Source organism: Neomonachus schauinslandi, chromosome 1, assembly GCF_002201575.2.
Source record: "Neomonachus schauinslandi chromosome 1, ASM220157v2, whole genome shotgun sequence".
Lineage (NCBI taxonomy): Eukaryota > Metazoa > Chordata > Mammalia > Carnivora > Phocidae > Neomonachus > Neomonachus schauinslandi.
Genome location: NC_058403.1, coordinates 12,356,883 through 12,379,911, shown reverse-complemented (window position 1 = coordinate 12,379,911; position 23,029 = coordinate 12,356,883). Strand labels below are relative to the sequence as shown.

Here is a 23,029-nt window from a genome sequence, read left to right as displayed (position 1 = left end):
TGTGAGGAAATGGGTAGGTGATGCAGCAATACTCACCCCGCTGGGTGCTCCCGGAGCGCCTACCGCGTGGCCACAGCCCTTCCGGCACAGGCCACAGGCCACAGGACTGCGGGGGTAACCGTCCGACAGAAAGACGATGAACGAACGGACAAATGTAAAACTGATGTCTGGAGGGGTAAGTGCAATAAAGTGGGAGAGATGACACACAAAGGAGGTGGTCCGAGGGAGAGCCGAGACGTGAGACAGCGGGAGAGGGAGAGCTTGTCCCAGCTGGGGAATCTCAAGGTAGAGACAAAGGGAGTGGAGGGAAGTCGCCACAGAGGGGCTCAATTAGCTTCGTTTTCTAGAAAAGGGAGGCGTTCATGACTTCTAAGTCCTTCTAGACACTAAGGCTGCTAATACTCCAGGAAGTGATTCACCTTCCCTTGGGTATTTGACTGCTAAGAACCAAGGAGGCATCCCAACTGCAGCTCGGGATAGAGCGAGGAGGCAGCAATGCGCTGCAGAGCCCTGGGAATTCGGGCCAGGATTTAACTTCTCTGAGCCTCAGTTTCTGCACCTATAAAATGGGAGGAAGGATTCCTGTGAAAAGGGTTTTGTGAGAAGTGGGTGAGCTCCCAGCTCCCAGCATGGTGCTTGGTACGCAGGAAATGATCATTTAAAGTGCTTGCTACCAAAGAGCAGAAGTCATCCCCCGGGGAAGCAGCTAGGAGGCAAAAACAGCTGTCTGTCTGTCCCCTTCAGGGAAAATCCTTTGAAGGCTTCAGAACATTTCTCTTCAAAATGGAGACCTACTCTTATATTTGGTTTGGAAAATGTTAATCAAACTTGCACCCTACTTTTCCAGAATTTCTGTTACTCTCGGGAAGCCTCTAGAATTCTAAGCCCACAGCTCCTGGTAACGGTAGTGCAGTCAGTGGGAGACACGTGAAGGTGACAGCGTGTGTGGGGAAGAGAACTCAAGTCTGCAAAGTTGGCTCAGGGATTCTCATTTCCCCCCTTTGAATTATTTCTCATCTCCCTTTTCAGCTCACATGAGCTAGGAGGCTGAAAGGGCCCCTGAGGGGACCTTGTCCATCTCTCTGCCTTAAAGTCAGATGGAAGATATCGAAAACCATGGTGGTAATTGTTTAGGGGGGAGAAAATTAGGCTTAATTTAATTTTGTCAAGGTAGCAGAAATCAATCAGAGCTGACTTGAATGAAATGAAGCTAGTTCTAGTTCAAATCACATGTGGGACGTCACTCCTGTGACCCCTCACTTCACGCTGCCGTCTAGCTATTATCACAAGAATTTAGATAAGTGTACACATTCTGAAGAGACTACACTTATATAGATTGACCTTGACTGCATGCCACCGTGATCACCTGCCTAGATAAACCTCCGCCAGATAGATGGAATTCGGCTCTTATTAAACAAAATTAATGATCAGTACCCAAAACAAGTCTGGGTTAGATCAAAGAATAAATGATCTTCCCTCAGTTCAAAGCAATTGCAAAGGAGCTTTCTCTGCTTGTTCACAGGCATGCAACTGCCCACCTATTTATCTTATTCAAGAAGAACAAAAAAAGATATATATATATATAACATTGACTATTTAGACAAAATTTTAAGTCATTAGCTTTCAGGTACCTCTGCTTTTTCTTCAGACAGTGAAGAATGTGGCTGTAATCACTAAAGTCTTAAGAATACAGTGTTTCATTTTAGATTTATTAAATAAAAAGTGTTAGGATGGAGTTTTCTGGGTGATGAAAAGAGAAATCATTTTCTTTCTCTTAAACTTTAAGTCAAACAGTATGGAGGGAGATTCAAAATACACAGTAACGTCCTGGGAAACCAGCTGGTGTGTGTGGGGGGGGTGTATTTCAGGTTCTTTAGCACGTGCTGATTTTTCTGGTATAAACACTCCCAGCCATGGCCAACTCGAAGCTACCAACAGTTTAACAACCAGCTCACAAAATTCCTGACAATTTAACAGCTGGCTCTCAGCTCCTGCGCGCCCTGGAGCCAGACAGAGGTTAACTGGTTTAAGATTTCTCTCACGCCTTACCTCTTATTTGACAAGTAAACTCAGTTGTTAAGCCACTAAAAAGTGTGAATTTCATACCATATGATTACACTGAAACAGGTTTTAAAACAAATGTTTCCTTAAAAATAGGTAGTCACTAAAAATCAGGTTATAAAAGATATTTAATAATGCAGAACCATAGTCATGAAGTAGTTTAAGTAAAAACAGTATGTTTGGTATGGTTCCAAATTTGCATATAAAAATGACTACAAAGATATACCCCAAAAAGTGAATAATAATTCTTTTAGTTGTGAGATTATGTGCTTTATTTTCTTCTTTGTGCCATTCTTCTATTTTTCAAAATTTCTACAATGTTCATATGTTGTATTTGTAATTGGAGAAAGAAGTAAATTCAAAAAATGGTAATATATGTATTTTTATTATGGTGTTTCAGATTTCTCCCTTTACATCCCTAGAATGTTATGGCTATACTAGGTAGGAGAGTAAATCAGATCAACTCTATTTTAAACAAGGCTAAATCACTGTCATTTGATTTTTGTGATGCTTTACTGTTTTCAAAGCACTCTCATAAGCATTATCTAATTTGATAATCTGTGATTCAAGTGAAGGTTATTATATCCTCATTTTACAGATGAGGAAACAGAGGCTTAAAACGATTAAATAATTCGGGCGCCTGGGTGGTTAAGCGACTGCCTTCGGCTCAGGTCATGATCCTGGAGTCCCAGGATCGAGTCCCACATCGGGCTCCCTGCTCGGCGGGGAGTCTGCTTCTCTCTCTGATCCTCCCCCCTCTCATGTGCTCTCTCTCTCAAATAAGTAAATAAAATCTTTAAAAAAAATGATTAAATAATTTGCTCAAGGTCACATGGCTAAAGAAGGCAGTTTAACTAGGATCCTGCTCCAGGATTTCTGCTATCTGTGAGACCATTCCTCAAAAACAAGCTGAGGGATGTTTCACTCACAGCTTATCTGTTCAAGAATTTCCCACTAAATGCCTAGACCCAGTTCTTCAAGGAGACATTCTCCTGATTTTGCCCATTTAAATGTCCAGAGCTTGACTAGAATCACCCAGGTAGGGTGCATTCCATCCAAGCATTGATGCTACACACAGCAATGACCTCAGTGGGCTCTTCAGCTTGGAAATTTACAAACACGATGGGAGCATTTGCTGAGAACAACAGAACCCACACTCTGGGATGAAACTCTATATCATGTTCTATACATACATAGTTAGAAGAGTCTAGAAAGGCCATGTAACGGGTTCTGGCATCAGTTTCCATAGCTTCTCCCTAAAGAACTGGGGAGTGTCCTTTATGGGGATAGCTGAAGGAATAATTTCTGGGTAGATCTGCCTGAAGGCTCTTTTCTTTGCTGGGTCTTATGCAATTTGGGCTGGAAGGTCCGTTTCTTGCTCCAGCACCCTCGTTCCTGTTCACAGGCAGTGCTTTACCAGAACTTGATAATCAGAAACAAGAGCACACTGTTTTTCAGTTACGAGGAATAGAAATAAGAACCCACTGCCTCAAGTCTTGTAGATTTTAGGATGTGGATATACAGGATGAGTTTTAAAAGTAGCATTCTGATGAGACCTCATGCACAGCCAGAAAAGCCAGGCTTCCCAGGCCTTGGGGAAACAGGTGGCCCCAGAACAGGCTGGCCCGGAATGCGGGGGGGGCGGGGGGAGGCCCCCTCCTCCTGCAGGTGTCACAGAGCAGCATGCAGGGGGAGGACAAAGCAGTCCCCCTTGGAGCCCTCAGGGTGAGCAGTTTGGGAACCTCAGGATCTCCCTCTGTGGCAGGAACAAGAACATCCCTCAGTGACATCATGGGCAGAGGCCAAAGAGGCAGACTCTACCTTGGGAAACACAACTGTCTCCTGGGATTTCCTTTCAGGTGCTTCAGTGAAGAGCATGTGTGTGAACTTTCCATCTGCACCCAGGAGCGGTCAGTTAACTTCATCTGAAGGACTCTGAAGGACCCTAATGGAAAAGACAACTCCGGGGACGGCTAATGGAAGGCCCACACTAGAGGTAGTCCAAAGCACCTGAGCTAGGCTTATCTCCTGATCCACAACAGAGGCTTAGTCAGCATTGTGGATGTTAGAAATTATTTTTCATTGGTGAAATGAGTAGTTTTCAAGATGCGTGGATTGGCTAGAAGTCCTGCCCCAGTATGAGCCAGGTAAAAGGAATTAGGGAGCCAAACCACCTGTCTTTGGAATAGCCCTGAACATGACTGCTGGCGTACTGTTACCCGCACAACCAGGAAGTTCGGGGAATCCTGCTGTTACCACACTCGTCCATCTGTTCTGAATGAACTTCCATGCAAGGTGCCCCTGAAGCACAGAAGGGGACAGACACTGGGGACTGCATTAAGCTTACCAAGGCAAGATGACTGTCTTGTTGCCAGCAGGCACAAGTATATGCTTTCTCTCCACCATATTCTACCTGGTCACAAGTCTGTGAGAGATGAGACCAAGAGGGCTCACTAATTTCTAATTATTGGGGGCTATTGCCAATCTATCAAAAATAACTCACTAACTGTCAATGAGTCAGTTGGTTTGACTGAGGACCTTTTGTTAGGATACCTTTAAGTATTCTCAGAAATAATTAGGGAACTTCTGAGCAGAAACTGAGTTGAGTTACTCGTACATACTGAGTACTAATGTTATGTGGCCTCATCTGTACCCAAAAGCAGAAAGGCGCCTGGAGAAATCTGGGGTTACATTTATGCCTCTGAGCAGGCTTTCCACAGCAGGTTAAGTGTGTGGAAGTCATGGCCTCAGGATTTCTGAGTTCAGTTAAATACCACAATTCAGTTTTGTAAAAATCAATCTTAAAATACTTTGTCTTAATCTTTATTCTCCCCCGATTTTAAAAATAGCACATGCTTACTATAGCCTCACATTATAGAAGATTGAAAATTCCCCAGAATCCCACCCTGAGATGACTGCTAGTCTCTTCAAATATTACTCCAGATTTTGTGGGGCACAGAGTAGTAAACAAACAGATCAAGTGGAATTCTACTACCACCAGAATACATGCTATTCCGCTCCTATGCAAGTTTTCAAACAGTTCTGACAAGTAATTCAATGGACCAGTTTCTTCAGAGAGCTTTATGTTTCTGTTTTCAGAGAGATTCAATCACACAGTGGGTGGAAAAACCTCTAAGATTTTCATGCCATTCAATACTAAATATTTCCCAAAGTATTAAAGGTGAATAAATTTTTTTTTTTTTTTTTTTTTTTTTTTTTTTTTAAGATTTTTATTTATTTGCGAGAGAGAGAATGAGAGACAGAGAGCATGAGAGGGAGGAGGGTCAGAGGGAGAAGCAGACTCTCCACTGAGCAGGGAGCCCGATGCGGGACTCGATCCCGGGACTCCAGGATCACGACCTGAGCCGAAGGCAGTCGCTTAACCGACTGAGCCACCCAGGCGCCCTGAATAAATTTTTTTTAAAGGAAATGAAGAATGAATTCGATACAGAGATAACAGTTCAGAAAATCACGGTGGTTTCTTATCAAAGCAAAAACTACTAAATTCCAATTTCAGCAAGTATCATAAAATGGCTTTGAAATTCAACTTCGGGAAACAACCATTTCTTTACCACTGACTATATCATAGAAGTAATTCTACAATCCTTCTCACTTGATCAATACAAGAGAATACCACATATACATACGGCCATTGAGAATTCCTTCCATTCTAGGTGAAATCAAATGATAACCAGAATTGCTACATATGAAAGAAGTGTCCATCAGCAGGGAGTCCAGAGCGGGGCACGTGGAAGAGATTTCAGCTTTTGCAACTGGTAAAGGACAATTTTGATTCAACCTCCCACAGCTTTGTTTGTAATGCTTTCAAAACATCTTCCATCTATTGAATTGAAAAAATATTTTCAGATACACATAGGATTATAATTAAAATCACACATGATTAAATGATTAAAATATGTATCATTAATAAAATTTATGAGTGTTATGCATTACACGTGAAATTATTTAGAGGCATAAACTAAATTTTATGTAAACAAGGCAGCATTCTTTTTTTTTTTTTTTAGGTTTTATTTATTTGATGCAGAGAGAGAGAGATAGCTAGAGAGGGAACACAAGTATGGGGAGTGGGAGAGGGAGAAGCAGGCTCCTTGCCGAGCAAGGAACCCGATGCGGGGCTCGATCCCAGGACTCTGGAATCATGACCTGAGCCGAAGGCAGACGCTTAACGACTGAGCCACCCAGGCACCCCGATAAGGCAGCATTCTATTATCAGTAGTTCTCAACCTCTAACGTAGAGCTCTTTTATACACTCATGGGTATCTTGCCGATCGGGCCATGAGAAGATGTTAACATTCAAAAACATTTGCAGGTTGTTTATACCATAAGAATTGAATCAAATGAAATACAGTTTACTAGTTTTAGAATATATATGATTTTGATGAGACATGAAAGGTCTTATAATTTTTTTGATAAAGCTTTAGCTTAAGTTGTAGTTTGGCTAACCCCCAAAATCAACTTTACTAACAACTGAGATAAAATAAGCACCCTCTTACCAGGAAAGTACTAAGATCAAAACAGGTGCCGCTCTGAGGGTTATTTGTGGAGGAGCACTTGCTCACTAACAGGAACATACAAAGATACAAAAAGTACAGAATTACCTGCTTTAGAGACTTTTCTATTTCAACTCTGCTTTCAAGATTAAAAAGTTCTTTATCTTCTGACACAATTTGCTTTTCCGAGGACCCTAAAATATAACTGCAGTATAACACGGTACAAAGTTAAAATATGAAAAGGGGGCAAATATGAAAATCATGTTAGTTAATAACATTAAAACTCTATCTTACACTATATATTTGTACCAAATGAACACAAAATAACTATTTTTGTTAATAGCAACCACATAGGAAGTTGTACCACATAAAATCAAGTTTTTCTCCATAACACCTTGGTCCAGGCATTCCTACATACTGTCCAATATTCTAAGTACTTCATTACTGGCACAAACTTACTCTTTAGTTAACCGAGTGGCAAAACAGTCACACTCATAGTTCAAAATTCTATGATTAAAAAGTTTTAAAAGATCCTGAAGAAGCCCCTGCTTTTTTGCTTTCTATAACTTGCTGGGAACATGTGTACTTTCAAATTTGACTTTTAGTAAATAATGTATGGGGTCAATTCTCAGTTACTTTGACTTGGCAACGCCAACAGTTATCCTCCAAGTTATGTTTTGCTCTGCTCTCTGGAGTTAGGAGATGCTGTGGTGTAGAAAATATGAGATAAGATAAATATTGGTCTGGAAACAAGGAAAACAGGCCCAGTGTTGGTAACCTAGTAAATCTAAATGGGAAAAAAGAAGAGGCTAGTATTTCTCCGAAAAGAAAACTTGATTAATTTGCATTTCTTCCAAAGTCTTTCATCACATGTAGCAACTTCAGCAGGTCACTTCTTTTGTCAAATAAGGTCAAGCTTCCCTTGGAAGCCTTAGTGATTTTATTTCTAAAAAATGGCATGGAAGGCGAAATGGCAGAAGGCAATTAACATCCTGTTTAGGAAAGAAAAATGAGATGAGGTGGGAAATGAAGTGGCACTGAGTAATTTACAAAACTGTAAATGGGGGCGCCTGGCTGGCTCAGTCCTTAGAGCATGTGACTCTTGATCTTGGGGTCATGTGTTTGAGCCGACATTGGGTATAGAGATTACTTAAAAATAAAATCTTTCAAAAAACCCCAAAACTGTAAATAAATACTTCTAAAACCAACCAGTTTCCTTGGCATTAAAATTCTTTTCTTCTTTCTTTTTCTTAAAGATTTTATTTATTTATTTGTCAGAGAGAGAGAGAGAGAAAGAGCACAAGCAGGAGGAGTGGCAGGCAGAGGGAGAAGCAGGCTCCCTGCTGAGCAGGGAGCCTGATGCGGGACTTGATCCCAGGACCCTGGGATCATGACCTGAGCCGAAGGCAGCTGCTTAACCAACTGAGCCACCCAGGAGTCCCAAAATTCTTTTCTTCTTCAATTGTTCTTCTTTCCTGATATATAAGGATTTTAGGCATCTTTAAAGTCTTGAGGGTTACATCTTTTGCAGGATAAGTGAAAATACATTGGGGTCAGATGAGTTACTTAATTTTGTATTTCCTATTTAAAAAGGCTCATGAATTAGAAGGCCATTAAGTTATCTGAAACTCCTGGGGGCCTGGATGGCTCAGTCGGTTAAACGTCTGCCTTTGGCTCAGGTCATGATCCCAGGGTCCTGGGACCGAGTCCCACATCGGGCGCTCTGCTCAGTGGGGAGCCTGCTTCTCCCTCTTCCTCTATGCCTCCCCCTGTTCGTGTGTTCTCTCTCTTTAAAATAAAATCTTTAAAAATAATAAATAAATAAATAAATAAATAAATAAATAAATAAATAAAAGCTACCTGAAACTCTTTAACTGACATCTGTCATCAGCCTCCTATTTGCCTTGTTTCCAAACGTTTACTTTCTATAGAAATCTTGGAGACTGAAGGCACCTCCTTGCATCCCTCAGAAAAAACAGGTGATTCTTTACCAGACGCAAGAAACTAATTGGACTTTGTATTTCTGCTTTTCTAGAACACCAAAGGGACTTCGTTCCTAATCAGTTTTGAAATTCCTAATTCTTCATGATATTCTAGGCAGCTAAAAACCGGGGCGGGGGGGGGGGGGCAGGTAATAAAATGGACGACACATATTGATCCACACAACTGCTTAAAAAATCCTATTAAACTAAATTCAATTTTTAGGGAAAATTGAACCTATTTTTACTCTGAAAAATGTTCTCACAGTGGTTTCTCCTTACAATTTAGAATGTCTGATTTTCCAATACCAAATACATCAGGTCAAAACAAATAAAAAAAATCACACTGGCTTTATTGTCAGAAATTATTACTTGAAAATATATTTTAACCAAATAGTGTTGATTTAGTTCTGATGTTTTCATTATCAATTTTTCTGCAAACAACTCTCCGAGAAATCATTTATGAGGTATCCATTTATTTAGCACACTTACCTTTCAATGGCTTCAACACTGAGGCAAAACAAGTCTCTCTTGTAATCTAGGTTCTTGGGTGTGCACCTGTATATGTAGCCAAGCCTGAGTGAGCATCCTGTGCAGGACAAAGCCTCCAGAATGCTGCAAGGAAGAAGGGCCATTGCTTTAGCAAACAAAGTAGCAACTTGTTACAACCCATAAACGCTTAACGTTTAAGTTGCTAAAATATGTTATTCCAACCCTACTAAGTCATATGTATAAAGAAGGAAAAAATGATAGTAAAATGTTGATATTAGAAATGTAGACAGTCACCTCCAGGCTACAGTGCCTTCAGCACCTAGTGACATGGGACATACAGAAAAGTGACAAGAGAAGACACTGATGTGGTGTTTTTCTAGAATGTAAATGCCTCAATCTGGTATTAAGAAAAATTATCTAAAATTTGAAAATAAGATAGGGATTCCACATGCCCTTTTAATGTCATATTGTCCAACAAACCCACCAAGAATCATTAACACTCTGGGGCAGGGAGGCAGATTTTTTCTGTAATGACCCAGGGAACAAATCTTTTAGGTTTGTAGGCCATGCAGTGTCTGCTGCAATGACTTGCCTCCACTATTATAGCACAGAAGCAGCCACAGACAATACGTAACTGAATACGCAACGTGTCTGTGTTCCAATAAAAATATATTTACAAAAATAAGTGCCTGGCCCGTGGGCCATACTTTGTTCTACTGGAAGGTAACACTGGTTGCTCACTACTTACTATTGATTAGGGCCCAGACTCTCTGAAGTTAGATGATAACTTACAGAAAGAAGATTAATAAGATTGATAATTTGTAAAATTATAAATAATTTTAGTCTGGTAGAGATGCAAATGTTCTCTGCTAGTAGAAAAGGTAACCTCAAAGGCTGAGGCTCTACTGTCCTATAGGACAGTAACTAGATTTGTTCTACAGAGAGCATCCTTCTCTAAACCAGCTTTGCCATGTTCTGACTCCCTCAGTAATGAGTTAAATAAATCTCTGACGTGTGCTCATCACGTGTCTGTTAGGGTTGCCTTTCTCTTTTTAATTATACTTTGACCTAACACTCTTCTATCCACTACGGATATGTTCCACACAGGCAACTCACAAATATTTTACTTAATGATCCAAGTTCTCCACATAACTCTTCCTTCATTCTAGTTATTTCTCAACTCAGGCTCTGCATATTTGAATATAATCTCCCCCACCAAAGTCAATTCACATCTTCTTTAAATCTTAGAATCCAGTCACCCAAATGCCTTGTCAAGTTGACCTATCCAAATTTGCCATTCTATATGTATCTATAATAAATTACAGTCCCAACACATAGCAAATTGATAACTGAAGATCTAAATCTAGTGATCATAATATAACATACATTACAAAAGATAGCTATTATTTCAAAAGAATAATATAATTCCTATTGGTATTGAGCCACTTGTGATAACTACAGAGCTATTCCTGTTATCAAAAATATGGAGCCAACCAAAACTCAAACAACATATTATAGACTGCATTATTGTTTACCTAAAGATACTGAGAGACTTTTTTAACTACTGCAGCTACATATGGAACAAAGAACAAAATGCCCAATAAGTTATAAGTTCTTACTGGTGATATAATTAGCTAGATAATATGCCACTGATCATATATTAAGCTTCCATGTTTTTATATTGAAAAACATATTTTATATATTTTTTAGTATTTTAAATTTATATATATCTATTTTTTTATATTTCTTAGCAAAGCCCAGGAGGGAACCCTATCCATACTACCAACAGTGAACAGGAAAATGTCCATACTACATCTCGAACCTCATAATCTTTATGAGGCGGCCATACACAATTACCAAGATTGTGAACCAACATATAATGCCGGTGTAATCAACCAAAAAGGATACAACACTGGTCAAGAGATAACACTGTTTTATCCCAAATTACCCAGATCAGAGTAAACACCACTGACGAATACACGCAAACCCATTCACACTTCCAGAGTGGTCTTGAGGAACAATGAAGAGAGTAGCAACTTATTGCAATGTCTTTCTGTTTTCACCGCTGGCAAGGATTTGGCCAGAACTCACCCTTTACGCTGAACAACAATATTGAGAAAGCAGTGCTGGAAATCCTAGGGTGATTTTTCGACCAGAAATGAGTTAGTGTGTAAGAACCTTAACGAATGACACAAAGAACCCAGGAAACAGCGCTGCTACCTTCACGACACATTTCTAAAACCCACGAATGCTGCTGGCCGGCTGCCGGACGGCTCAGGTGGCTATTCAGTCAGGCCTACCAAAAACTTACGAGCATCCCAAGGCAGTACGGTATTTCCCCAAGTGTGGAATATGGGACCCTAGTGAATGTCTTGAATTTGAATTTACGTGGCAAAAATGATGGATTCAGGTGACACCAGTAAACAGGACTAAATAACACTGGCTCCCAGAGTTAGGAGTCAATTCCCCTTTTCAGTTCCCTATCAATCCTGATTATAAAAAGAAGAAAGTCTCAGTCAAGTGCCAGGAAGTCTTTAACTAGAATCTCACAGCTGCAAATCTTTTAACAGTGAGAAAACAGACCTTAGGCTCAGAACCAGCCAGCTGATAGCATCTCTGCTAGAGTTTAATAACATTTGTTTTCATTGTGGTTAATTTCTAGTTCAAGCAAATAATATGGCAGTAATATATTAGATTCCTTTTTAAATAAATTTAAATAAAAATCCTGAGTCAATGTAATGAAAGGTATTAAGTAGATGATAGCAAAGCTGGTATGTGGATATGGCAAAACTGGTGAAAGTGGCATCAAAATGACTAAAACTGGAAAGAGAGAAGAAAGAACACTTTGCAAGAAGGATGGAGAAACACAGGCACCATCCCCGCTCTAACTACTAAACAGTCCTGTGGTTTTAGCAAACTTCTAATCTCCCCAGGCCTTACTTTCTTCATCTACAGAAGGAGAAATGATCTAAGGCTGGTTTTCCAAACTGAGGTCGCCTGCGTGCCAGCAGCACCGTTTCCATCACATCCTGTACTACCTGTACTGTTGTTAATTCTCCTTAAAAAGAGTGATTTTTTAAATTGAAATACACTTTATTTGAAAAGGAAACTCCAGCATTACTTTAAAATGAAAAACCAGTATTTTTAAAACACACATTAAAAAAACATACATGATTATTAATTTCTGTTTAGTCGTCTGTATACCACCTAAAGTTACTTCACAGATCAGTTAAGACACATTTTGGGCAAGAATTATATAAGGCAGAGCCTCCCATTCTGTTTACTGAGGATGCCGCTTATAGCAATGGGTGGCAGGTACGCCAAGATGGTGATCCCTTCTACCGCTGGAGTGGCAGCACGGGGCCTGGGACTGCCGGAGCCCCCAGGCTGGCTGCTTCTGGCCTCGTGCAGCCTTGTCTGTTTACCTCAACAGGCCACATGTCCATCCATGCGTGTGAGTGTGATACCAGCATTTTCTATGCGTAACATGACATTAAAAAAAGTAGGGAGCGTTGGCCTAAGGCACACTTTGGTTGAGATTTTATGATACAGGTATTTTCTTTTTCTACTTTTATTTTCAATTTGCTTTAGCACTAAGCCCAAAGACCCAAAAGAGAGTGTCAGAATGTGACTCTAGAAATTTAGAAACTCTTTCAGTATCTAAAAACGACCACCATCACTCAAGAATTGATACATTAAAATGACTGATTCTATACTGATCACCACGAAGAAAGTTTTATCCCAATTAATCTTACTGGTAATGATCTTATTAAAGACTTTTAGTTGAAAAATAAACATTTTCTCTAATACACATATTCACACAGATAATAGCCTTACTCACCAACCATTTTCATTTTTACGTTTGGATAGTATCTGTTCCTTATCCACAGAAACATTACAGGAAACACCTAGAGCAAAGTAACAATAATGTATTAATGTGGTTTGCTATAATACACCTGCAGATATTTAGAGAACCTCTAATTCAATTTTTACTTTAGAACTGAGAGAACCAGAAAAAATAAGAGCCCAGAGTCACATATACACAAAGGTGGTTCAAAACTAAATGTACAGAGTTCTTCTGGAAAAAAGATGGCAGACTGAGAGTTATTTCTTTCTCTTCCCTGAAAACCACTGACGTTAATAAAATGAGTAAAATTAGAGGGGAAAATTCAACTGCCAGTAAAACTTGGAACAATTAGAACCTCAATCACAGACTACCAAGAATACCTGTAAGGTGTAATAAAATTGGGATAAACCCAAGAAAGATGCTAAAAGCCAATGTATACATCCCCAGGTTTCAAATGCAGAGCTCTCAGGGACCTGGACAAAAATCTTCTATTTAGACCATGACTTGGATGGGGTCACAGTTGACCCCAGAAGCAGGAAACATTCCCAGAGGATCCAGGTCCAGGATACAGTAAATGAAGGGATAGGAGATGGAGGGAAATGAAGAAGGGACATCACACCTAAAATGTCCATACTAGCCTCAGGGCCTTTGCACTAGCTGCTCCCTGCCAGGAAAAAGCAAAGAGCGTGATCCCAGAATTGTATGTGTAGTCAAGTTGCCATTCATGTAAAAGAGAACAGAAAGACATTTTCAACCACTCAAAATTGAAGTTTTCTTGGGGATTGGGGAGGGAGGGTGCAGAGGGTCTACTGATGATAATGAAATAAACAACTCAGAAATGAGAACGCTATTAATAAGCTTTCTTGTATTAATAAGAGTCCTAGAGTTGAAAAACAAATTCATACAAATGTTACATTAAGGTTCAATGACCATGCTATGGCTACAGAACAGAACTTAAATGTTATAAACCTTGACAAAGTAAAAATAATCAAACTAACTCAAACTGAGGCAGGAGGGAATAGAAATTAACCCAAGAGTTCATTTCATTATCTTTCATGGCAGCAGTGCTGAATGGGGGGAGTAAATCAAATTGTCTAAAGCTGATAGTTTTTAAAACTTAAAAACTGATACAGAAAAAGTAAATAACAGAAGTGTTTTTATATATAAAACAAAAGAAAAAAGAAAAAGCATGCGGCAAAAGATAGAAAACAGGCTGTAAAAACAGAAAGTACAAGCAAAATGAAAGATTTAACACCAAACATACTACTTCTTGCCTACTAAAAAAAAAAGAGATTCTCCTACAGTATCAAAAATCTCAACCCACGTACATGCTGTTCTAATGGCAGCAACTCTGGAAACAATCTAGACCTCTATCAACAGACACAGATCAGGGGGCACCTGGGTGGCTCAGTCGTTAAGCATCTGCCTTCGGCTCAGGTCATGATCCCAAGGTCCTGGGATGGAGCCCCACCTCGGGCTCCCGCTAGGCGGGAGGCGGGCTTCTCCCTCTCCCCCTGCTTGTGTTCCTGCTCTAGCTGTCTCTCTGTCAAATGGGTGAATAAAATCTTTAAAAATAAATAAAATTGCTTATAATCATTAAAAAAAAAACAGACACAGATTGGAAGGATTAACAGTATCTCCCTGGTGAATTTCTGCCAAAATATTTATAGAATTGAGAGCATAAATTTCATCTTGAAAGCCACAAGTCCAAAAAGAATAGCCATTTTTACACCCATTCAGAAAAGCATGTGAACCACTCCCCTAAATAAATACTATGAAATCAACAATATGAGAGAATAACAGAGAAACATACAGGTAACTGGCAGAGCCAGTATTAGAAGCTAGAACTCAAGCCACCTTCTTGACTTTTTTTTTTACTATTAACTCTTCCTCTCCAATTTTGAAGAGATTGTTGTTTTTATTAAAAGTTTCCTTTAAAAAAAAATTGATAGAAATGTGTTCTGACAACTCTATGGTTGTTAACACTTCAGAATAAAGGCATCCACTAACACAACTCATAAGATAAGAAAAATCAATTCTGACATCCCCCTGCAGGAATCAGGTAACTGAAAAGCTTAATTTCCTAAATAAACCATTAACAATATTATTTACGAATTAAGTTAATTTCTGTGGGGAGTAATACAGAGTGGCAACACCCCAAATGCTTACAGTGTAGTAGGCCATTTTTTACTGAGCAATGCTCACAAAGATGCCGTTTGAAGCGCTGCTCTTCTGGGCTGGGGGAACCCCAGAAAAGGACCCATCACTCGTGAGCCCAAGGTGCAGGGGTGACCCTCCTCCTCCCCTTTTCCTGGGACAGCTCACCTTCTCAGATTTTTCCGCTTTTAAAAACCCTGGACAGCCCCAAAACACCCCCGCCCCTTCTCCTCCCGGGCCGTCCAGGTGAAGCACACCTGGAAAGAAGGCGGCCCCAAGCTCTTCCCCACCCCCTCACCCCCGCCCCTACATCCCACCCAGGCGCGGCAACTGACAGCGCAGCAAGATGCAGTTGGTGTCCTCCTGGCTCGTCACCCAGCTCAGCGAGTCGCCCAGCGGCCGCCTGCAGCCGGAGCACAGAAACACCAGCGGCCTGTCCTCCTCCTCGGCGGGTTCTGCAGCCTCCTCGCGTCGCGTCCCCTCTACACAGGCCACCGACGCGTCCCCGCTCACGGAGTTCCACATGTTTGCCCACTTCCGCAGCAGTTGGTGACGGCCCGAATCTTCCGAGAGCCGCCTGCCCAACAGAGAGGAGTCGCCCCACTTGCCCTTGTCACCGCCACACGCACAGCTCGTAGAAGAGCATCCTTTGCAACAACTAGATGACCAAGAGCCCGCCATTCCTGCAAATCTCCCGCGCCGCGGAGCGCCACGGGAAATGCGCGACGGCGCCTGCGCGGGGCGGGGCGAGGAGGCGGAGGCCGGAAGGGGGGCCGTGGCCTGAGGGGCGGAGCCTGCAGGAGAACAAACAGCGGGCAACCTGCTAGTGCGCATGCTCCTTGTCGAGCTGAGCCGCAATAGTTTATCTCTGCGTCTGAGTCAAGATTTTCCATTTTTAGGAAATGTCTGGCGGCCAGTCTACTTGGGGAGCGGTGTTGGGCCCCCTTTACTAGTTACTAAAGTGAATACGCCGCCTCACACCCCGCCCAGAGAAGAGGAGTTGGGGAACACACCTTTCTACAGCCTCATTCCCCCACCCCCCGTGCTACAGCCCCTCAAATTTTAGCGTGCCTAAGAGTCACCTGGAAGCTGGTTAAAACTTTTGATTTCTCGGCCCTGTCTTCACAAATCCAGTTCAGTGGGTCGGTGTGCCACGAAGTGGTAACCATGGAGCAAACTGTGGAAAGGCTATTTGCTTTCCCTGAGTCTGATTCTTGATGGATTAAATGGGTCAGTACCGCACCGGGGTTGTTAACGAGGATCAAGTGAGATGATAGGCTTGAAAATGCTTTAACTCTAATGTGCCGTGTCCACGTCACAGCCTCCAATTGGAGGAAAATTGCCTTCCCTCCTTTTTTGTGTGCAAGCAAGCCTGACCTCCCTGGACTACTGTAATATCTCCCGTACAACATTGATAAAACCCATATCTGTTCTTTAAGTAAATGGGTAGTAACCTCGGAATTCAAAGGGATGATTTCCTTGCCTCAGACTTTGGATTCTTATTGTCAACACTTAAATTCTGTGGTGGGATATCACAGTAAAGAAGGAAAGCGAAGAGGGGCTGCCTGATCAGTTTCTCACCCATGCACTTTTGCCTTAGTAGGCCCATTTCCCTATTAATAATAATTCTAATTATAAGACAAATTATATTTTACAACTGTATTACTATAAAGATGAATATATAAATATTGTATGTTCAAAAATTTTCTTTGGCCTTAAAGTTCCTTTTTTTCTTCTGATTTTAAAAGAAATTGGGGCGCCTGAGTGGCTCAGTCGGTTAAGCATCTGCCCTTGGCTCAGGTCATGGTCCCAGGGTTCTGGGATCGAGTCCCGCATCGGCCTCCCTGCTCAGCGGGGAGTCTGCTTTTCCCTCTCCGTCTGCCTGCCGCTCCCCCTGTTTGTGCTCTCTCTCTCGCTCACTCTTTCTCTTTCAAATAAATAAATAAATAAAATCTTTTAAAAAATAAAAGAAATTTAAACATTTTCATGGGCTGTAAAAATACCATGGGCCCTAGGCACTGTGCCTAATGGAGAAGTTGGCCCCAGTGCAAAATGAACCCCACAACTATGTTTGTATTATGAATGTAAAATATTTAGAACCCCACAAAACCATATTTTATGTGGGGACAAAATTAGATGTTTGAGTAACATGACCTTGGACTGGGTGGTGGCAGGTGCTTCCTGAACAACCATTCCAACCCTTCCTCTTAGTTACACAGCTGGGAGATCTGCATAAAGTTGAGTCCAACCCTCATGTCCGTTAACATCATCCCTAATTCCCAGAATGGATCCCCAGAGGTTTAACCCAATCAGGGGAACCCATCTCTCTTCCATAATCACTGTGCAGATGGCTCCTACCCAAGACTTGAGCCAATCAGCACATGGTGCTCTGCTGGTGATAAGGATTGGCTCAAGTTAACAGCTTGACCTAAGTTATCAAGTTTGTCCAGTCAGAGTAAATCTCAAGACTCTTGTTCAGTGGTTGAGGGAAGAGATGTCCTCTTTGTTCCCTGGGTATGAACAAAGAAGCACATACCCAGATTGCTTCAGGCAGCCATCTTGAAAACACAGAGAAGGGCAGAACTGAGAAATCACAGAGAAACTGAGCGCGCAACCTCTGGACTCTTTCAGTTATGTGAGCCAACAAATCCTCTTTATAGTGGAAGATGGTTTGAACTGTTTTGTTTTATCTAGCAACTAAAAGTGTATGTAACGGTCTGATACAGTATGTTAAAATTGAGATTTTGACCAAGATTCCAAGATGAGGTAAAAATGCATACCAGAACATGTGTGAGACAGATTGCCTCCCTCCCCTGGAGGGATCCTCAGAGTGGATGTTGGAGAGTTAATTCCCTCCTGCCCTAAACTGCCTCCCACATCTTGGCAATATTAAGGACTGGAGAAAATGGGGACCAAGATGACTTCATAAGAAGGATTTCTTTGGAGACGGGCTGGGCTGTGAGTTCAACTTCTCTCCAGTAGAGAAGGCGGAGGGTATCTGCCCCCTCGCTTCAATTCAGCTGAGAGGAGACTCTGAGGAACCATTTGCAGGGCCTGTGGGTTCCCAGGTGTTTGGGGATACAGTGACCAGCAAGAGAGTCGGGCTGTTGAGCTGTTTTGGTGGCACAATAAGCCAGATAGGTTGTCAACCAGATGTGAGTTTGCTGGTTCAAACTTCCCACCTGGAATCTTAAATTCTGCCCGAGATAACCTGGAAAGATGAAGATTCTCCAGAAGTGAGCATCCAAATGTGAAACCTTCCTGGGTGTCGGTGAGCAGCTGGGGGTGAGAGTGCAGAGAGATTCTGAGGGGCCAGGAGAGAGTTGGTTCTAACCATGCCAGGCCAGAGGTACAAAACCAGGTTATGATAGAACCAATTCAAGTGAAAACCATTTTGTCCCTTTTGTCCCCCATTTCAGACCAGGAATGGGAATAGCAGGGAACAGGTAAGATGAAGAAGAAAGCAGGGCCAGCCACACACCCTTCCCCCACTAGAGGAATATACCTACATGTCCCACCTGGAGGAGGAGGGTAACAATTCTTGTCCTGGAGAGAAGACTGCAGTGTTGATTAATATCTTGGACTGGATACTATCATTCTGTCACTGAGATTCTGTCTGCAACTGAAGTAGCTGCATAATTGTTTATTCCCTAAGAGAGTACACTCAAATTGCAATAATACAGGGAGGGTTTCTTTACAAAGTGTCAAATGAGAAAGGTATAAACAGCACGTAGGAGAGATCCTCAAGGGATCAGGGAACCCATGTTAACAGCCTTGACCCACAGAGATGTGAGGAAGGCATTCTCCCAAAGGAAAGAGAGCTATGAGGAGCATACCATCTTGGGAGGATCACCCTTCCATCAAGGGATGCAGCCAGCTGAGTTGACCTCACAAGGAGACAGGCAGGAGATCAAATTCCTTGACCTTGTTCTCATCTCTTCCTCCAGTTTCTTCCTGGGGCTCCCCATTGCCCAAGTTCAACCAGCATTCATAGGGCACATAGCATATTGATGTGGTCCATACAAGTCTGGTTCGTGAGTGGATCTGGAGAGGCAAATGGAAGGAACCCCACACACAGACTGCTCTTGTCCTCATCCAGGGGCAAAGGAAAGGCTGTCCTTACAAATAAGTTCTAAGATCATAGTAGGAAGCAACATTCAAAATAAGATTCCATTTTGATTCCATCCTTCTATCCTTGCTCAACATACTGGTTACTCAGACTACCCGATTCAACCCTCGTTCCTGGCTGGGTTCAAAAGCCTTGATGTCCTTAACAAACAAATGCTAGTCTAATAAATATCAATGGCTAGCAGCAATAGAAAGAGAGAGAGACAAAGCAAGAAAATATAACTAGGTGAGAGAAGGAACAAAAAAAAGGAGGAGAAGAAACAAATTAGACCTTGACAGTTTTGTGGGAAGAATTTATGCCTTTTGCAAAGTGCATTGGCAATTGAGGAAAATCAGAAATTAATGGCTGCTGATTACAGTCATGAACTAGATTTTAATTGCTACACTTCCTTACCCTTACACAAGAATGACAATGAGGAGTGATTGCAGGTCCCTGGAGTCAGTCAGCTGGCCCTGTTAGTACGTAGAGAGCTGGCTGCAGCTGCATTTGAGGACCACTTGGTCCAACTCTTACTGGTGGAGAATACTGGGAGCCAAATGGCATCCACAGCTGCCTTCCCTGACCAGCTGGTACCAACAGAATGCCATGCTGGGCACTCAGCCCCCAGGGACCTTCTGGCACAATCAGAGCCCTCCTCAGGGGGATAAAATGTGCTGTGAGAAAAGTTTGGTTAGATATTTCTATCTGTGCTTCAGGGGTGAAACGACAGGAATATGCTTCACCTTCTTAAAAATCCTCCGAGGCAGGATGTTCTTTAAATAGTTCTGTTTCCCTCTCCTATTTAATGTGTGGAATCACGCTTTTCTGGTCTTTAACAGAGATATTTAATTCTCATGCAAGTTAAAAAAGAATAAGGAGAAAAACGTGATTTTCAGTAAATTCATGATATATTTGGGCTGGGAGAGAATCATAGAGATGCTTCTTCTACATGTCTCACTCCACAAATAGAAAGGCTGAGGCCCAGCCTGGTTCAGGAGTCACGGATCTAATTAGTGGCAGAGATAGTGGACATCTGGGCTGTTATATGTCCAGCACTCTTCCCCTCTTCTTGGGAAAACTGCTCCACTTCCTCCCTCATTCCAACAGTGTGGCTGTGGGTGGGGCTTCCCATCCTGAAGGTCTTACCCAATGCGTACCTCATCCCAGACCACCACCTTCCCGGCCACAGAGATTGGTTCTAGGGGACCAGGTGTCAGAACTAGAGCCAGTCTGAATCCATCCCTGGAACTTTTCATGCCAAAGTTTGGAGGGAGAGTCCCCTGCTCACTCAATTCTTCTTGAGTCATGACTCAGCGCTGTCATCAGCCATGCCCCCAGCTCTGTGGAACATCCTGACATGACACTGGGCCTCAGAGAGAAACAAGATATGAGGTGTAGATCAAGAGCAACAGCAACATCCCCACTCCCACTGGTCTCCCTCCAGTTCTGTGGGTACCCCTCACAGCATGTTCGCATTAAGAAACCTGTGATGTTTAAGCTAGTTAGAATCGGGTTTCTGTCACTTACTACCAAGAGGCCTGACTAATACACAGATCTCAGTCTAGAACGTAGGTCCCTGGACCCCAAGAACAGTAGTCACACCACTACACCAAATTGTTGAAATATAATACCATGTATTTAATAGTGCCTTGTAGTTTTCAAAGCACAGTCTTTCAAGGGGGCTAATTCAGGAGAATTACAGTATCATGTAAGAGAACACTTTTCCAGTATAAAATTCTTAAGTCAGCCTCTCACTTTCTTTCCAAGCATTCCTTTGTTTCCCCAGGTTCTTTCCTTTTTTTTTTTTTTTTTTTTTTTTAATATACAGCCAGAGGAAGGTCTCAGGGAATAAGATTCTTTAATGCCTGAACCAAACACCTATAAATCTCCCTTTTAACTAAGAGGAAGTTCTCTAAACTCAACACAGACTGATCAAAAAGTGAAGGTTGTAACTCCTGAATCTGGAATAATACTAAAGAGACCATATATATCAAAGATGCAAATTATGTATCTTTAGAGAGATTTGAGGAATTGTTGCATCCACAGTAGAAGAACTGGAAGGTAAAATTTAAGAAAATTCACAGAAAATAGAATAAAATAACTAAGAAATATAAAAGGTGGGAAAAAAGATCAAATGCATAAGCAATCAGTCCAGGAGGTCCAACATCTGACTAATAACCAGATCAAGTAGACAGGGAAGACAAAATAAAGGAGAACAAATAATCGAAGAAATAATACAATATAATTTCTCAGAGCTGGGGCACCTGGATGGCTCAATTGGTTAAGCATCCGACTCTTGATCTCAGCTCAAGTCTTGATCTCAGGGTCATGAGTTCAAGCCCTGTGTTGGGCTCCAGGCTGGGCATGGAGCCTACTAAAATAAAATAAAATAAAATAAAATAAAATAAAATAGCCAACTGCCCAGCCCAAGAAATGAAATAATCTCACACCAAGACTTAGCATTGTGAAACATCAGAACCCCAATGCTTCAGAGAAGATTCCGAAATTTTATAAAGAGAAAAAAGTTGCAAGAATCAGAGTGGCATTACACATCTCATCAACAACTCAACTTCAGAAGCTAGAAAGTTCAAAATTCAGAAGGCAAATAAGTTTCAGACAAGAATTACATACCCACTCAAATCATGATCCAGGTACGGTTGACATTCTAACTGAAGGTAGAAAATATATCTTCACCACATCCTTTCTTATTCGAAAATGTACTGCAACAAGAAATGTGAGATGTGAGGTCTCACTAAAAGAAAAACAAATATTTAATATATGAAAAGATTCTGTGCCACATTTATTTTTAAGCCACACTGAAAACCAATAGCTCACCTATCAATTTGATAAAACTTAGAAGTTTGACAACATAATTTGTTGTCCAGGAAAACAGGTAGTTTGATACACTGCTGATAGAAATAGCCTTTGACAGGGGCGCCTGGGTGGCTCAGACGTCTAAGCGTCTGCCTTCGGCTCAGGTCATGATCCCAGGGTCCTGGGATCAAGCCTCACCTCGGGCTCCGGGAGCCTGCTTCTCCCTCTCCCTCTGCCTGCTGCTACCCCTGCTTGTACTCTCTCTCTCGTCAAATAAATAAAATCTTAAAAAAAGAAAGAAAGAAAGAAAGAAATAGCCTTTGACAGAATTCTCACTTTCAGGAACTGATTCCAAGAATACGATAAAAACATGAACACAAGGAATTACAGCACTATTTGCAATACCAAAGACTGAAAACAACCCAAACATCCACCAACTGGAAACTGGATGAATAAGTTGTACTGTATCCACTCAATGGCAGCATTATGCATTTGTGAAAAAGAAAGATCTTTCCATGCCATAGAGATATCTCCAGAATAAGTTGTTAAGCAAAAAAAAAAAAAAAAAAAAAGCGGGAAGGGAAAGACTGAATACTTATATTTTAAAAATTGAAGGATAAACCAAAAACTTTTAGAAAGTGCTCACTTGGGTGAAAGTCACAGGAAGGGAATACAGGTGTAGAAGCTAGAGTTCTACAAATACACCTCAGTCTGTCTATTTGACTTTGGAACCATGTGAATATTTTACATGATTATAAAACTAATTTTTTTTAAAAAGTGATCTCTAAAAATGGAAATATTTAATGTATTTAGTGGGTAGCAAACTGCATAGGGAAGATTGTTTCAAATGACTTTAAAACATGATTTTGACTGTAGGAGACACAGGAGATACTCAAATTAGATACTCCAAAAAAAAAAAAAAAAATTGCCCCTTCATAAAAAGGCTCAAATTGTTTTCTGTAATCATGTTGTTCCTATTGTTGATACTGAGATTGTTATTACAAGACTGTTTATGTGTATATTGCATATTGAATAATTATGTTAGTATTGTTTGGAACCG

General features: G+C 41.4%; 1 protein-coding gene across 1 annotated transcript; it reads right to left on the bottom strand.

Annotated features, from left to right (window-relative positions):
- Nucleotides 1–5,821: 5,821 nt before the first annotated feature.
- Nucleotides 5,822–15,728, bottom strand: MIS18A (MIS18 kinetochore protein A). The gene is made up of 5 exons (XM_021678007.2): nucleotides 15,383–15,728; nucleotides 12,885–12,951; nucleotides 9,044–9,166; nucleotides 6,681–6,777; nucleotides 5,822–5,902 (listed from the first exon to the last, which is right to left on the bottom strand). The coding sequence occupies exons 1-5, from the start codon at nucleotides 15,726–15,728 to the stop codon at nucleotides 5,822–5,824; spliced, it is 714 nt and encodes a 237-aa protein (XP_021533682.1).
- Between the last annotated feature and the right edge of the window lie 7,301 nt (nucleotides 15,729–23,029).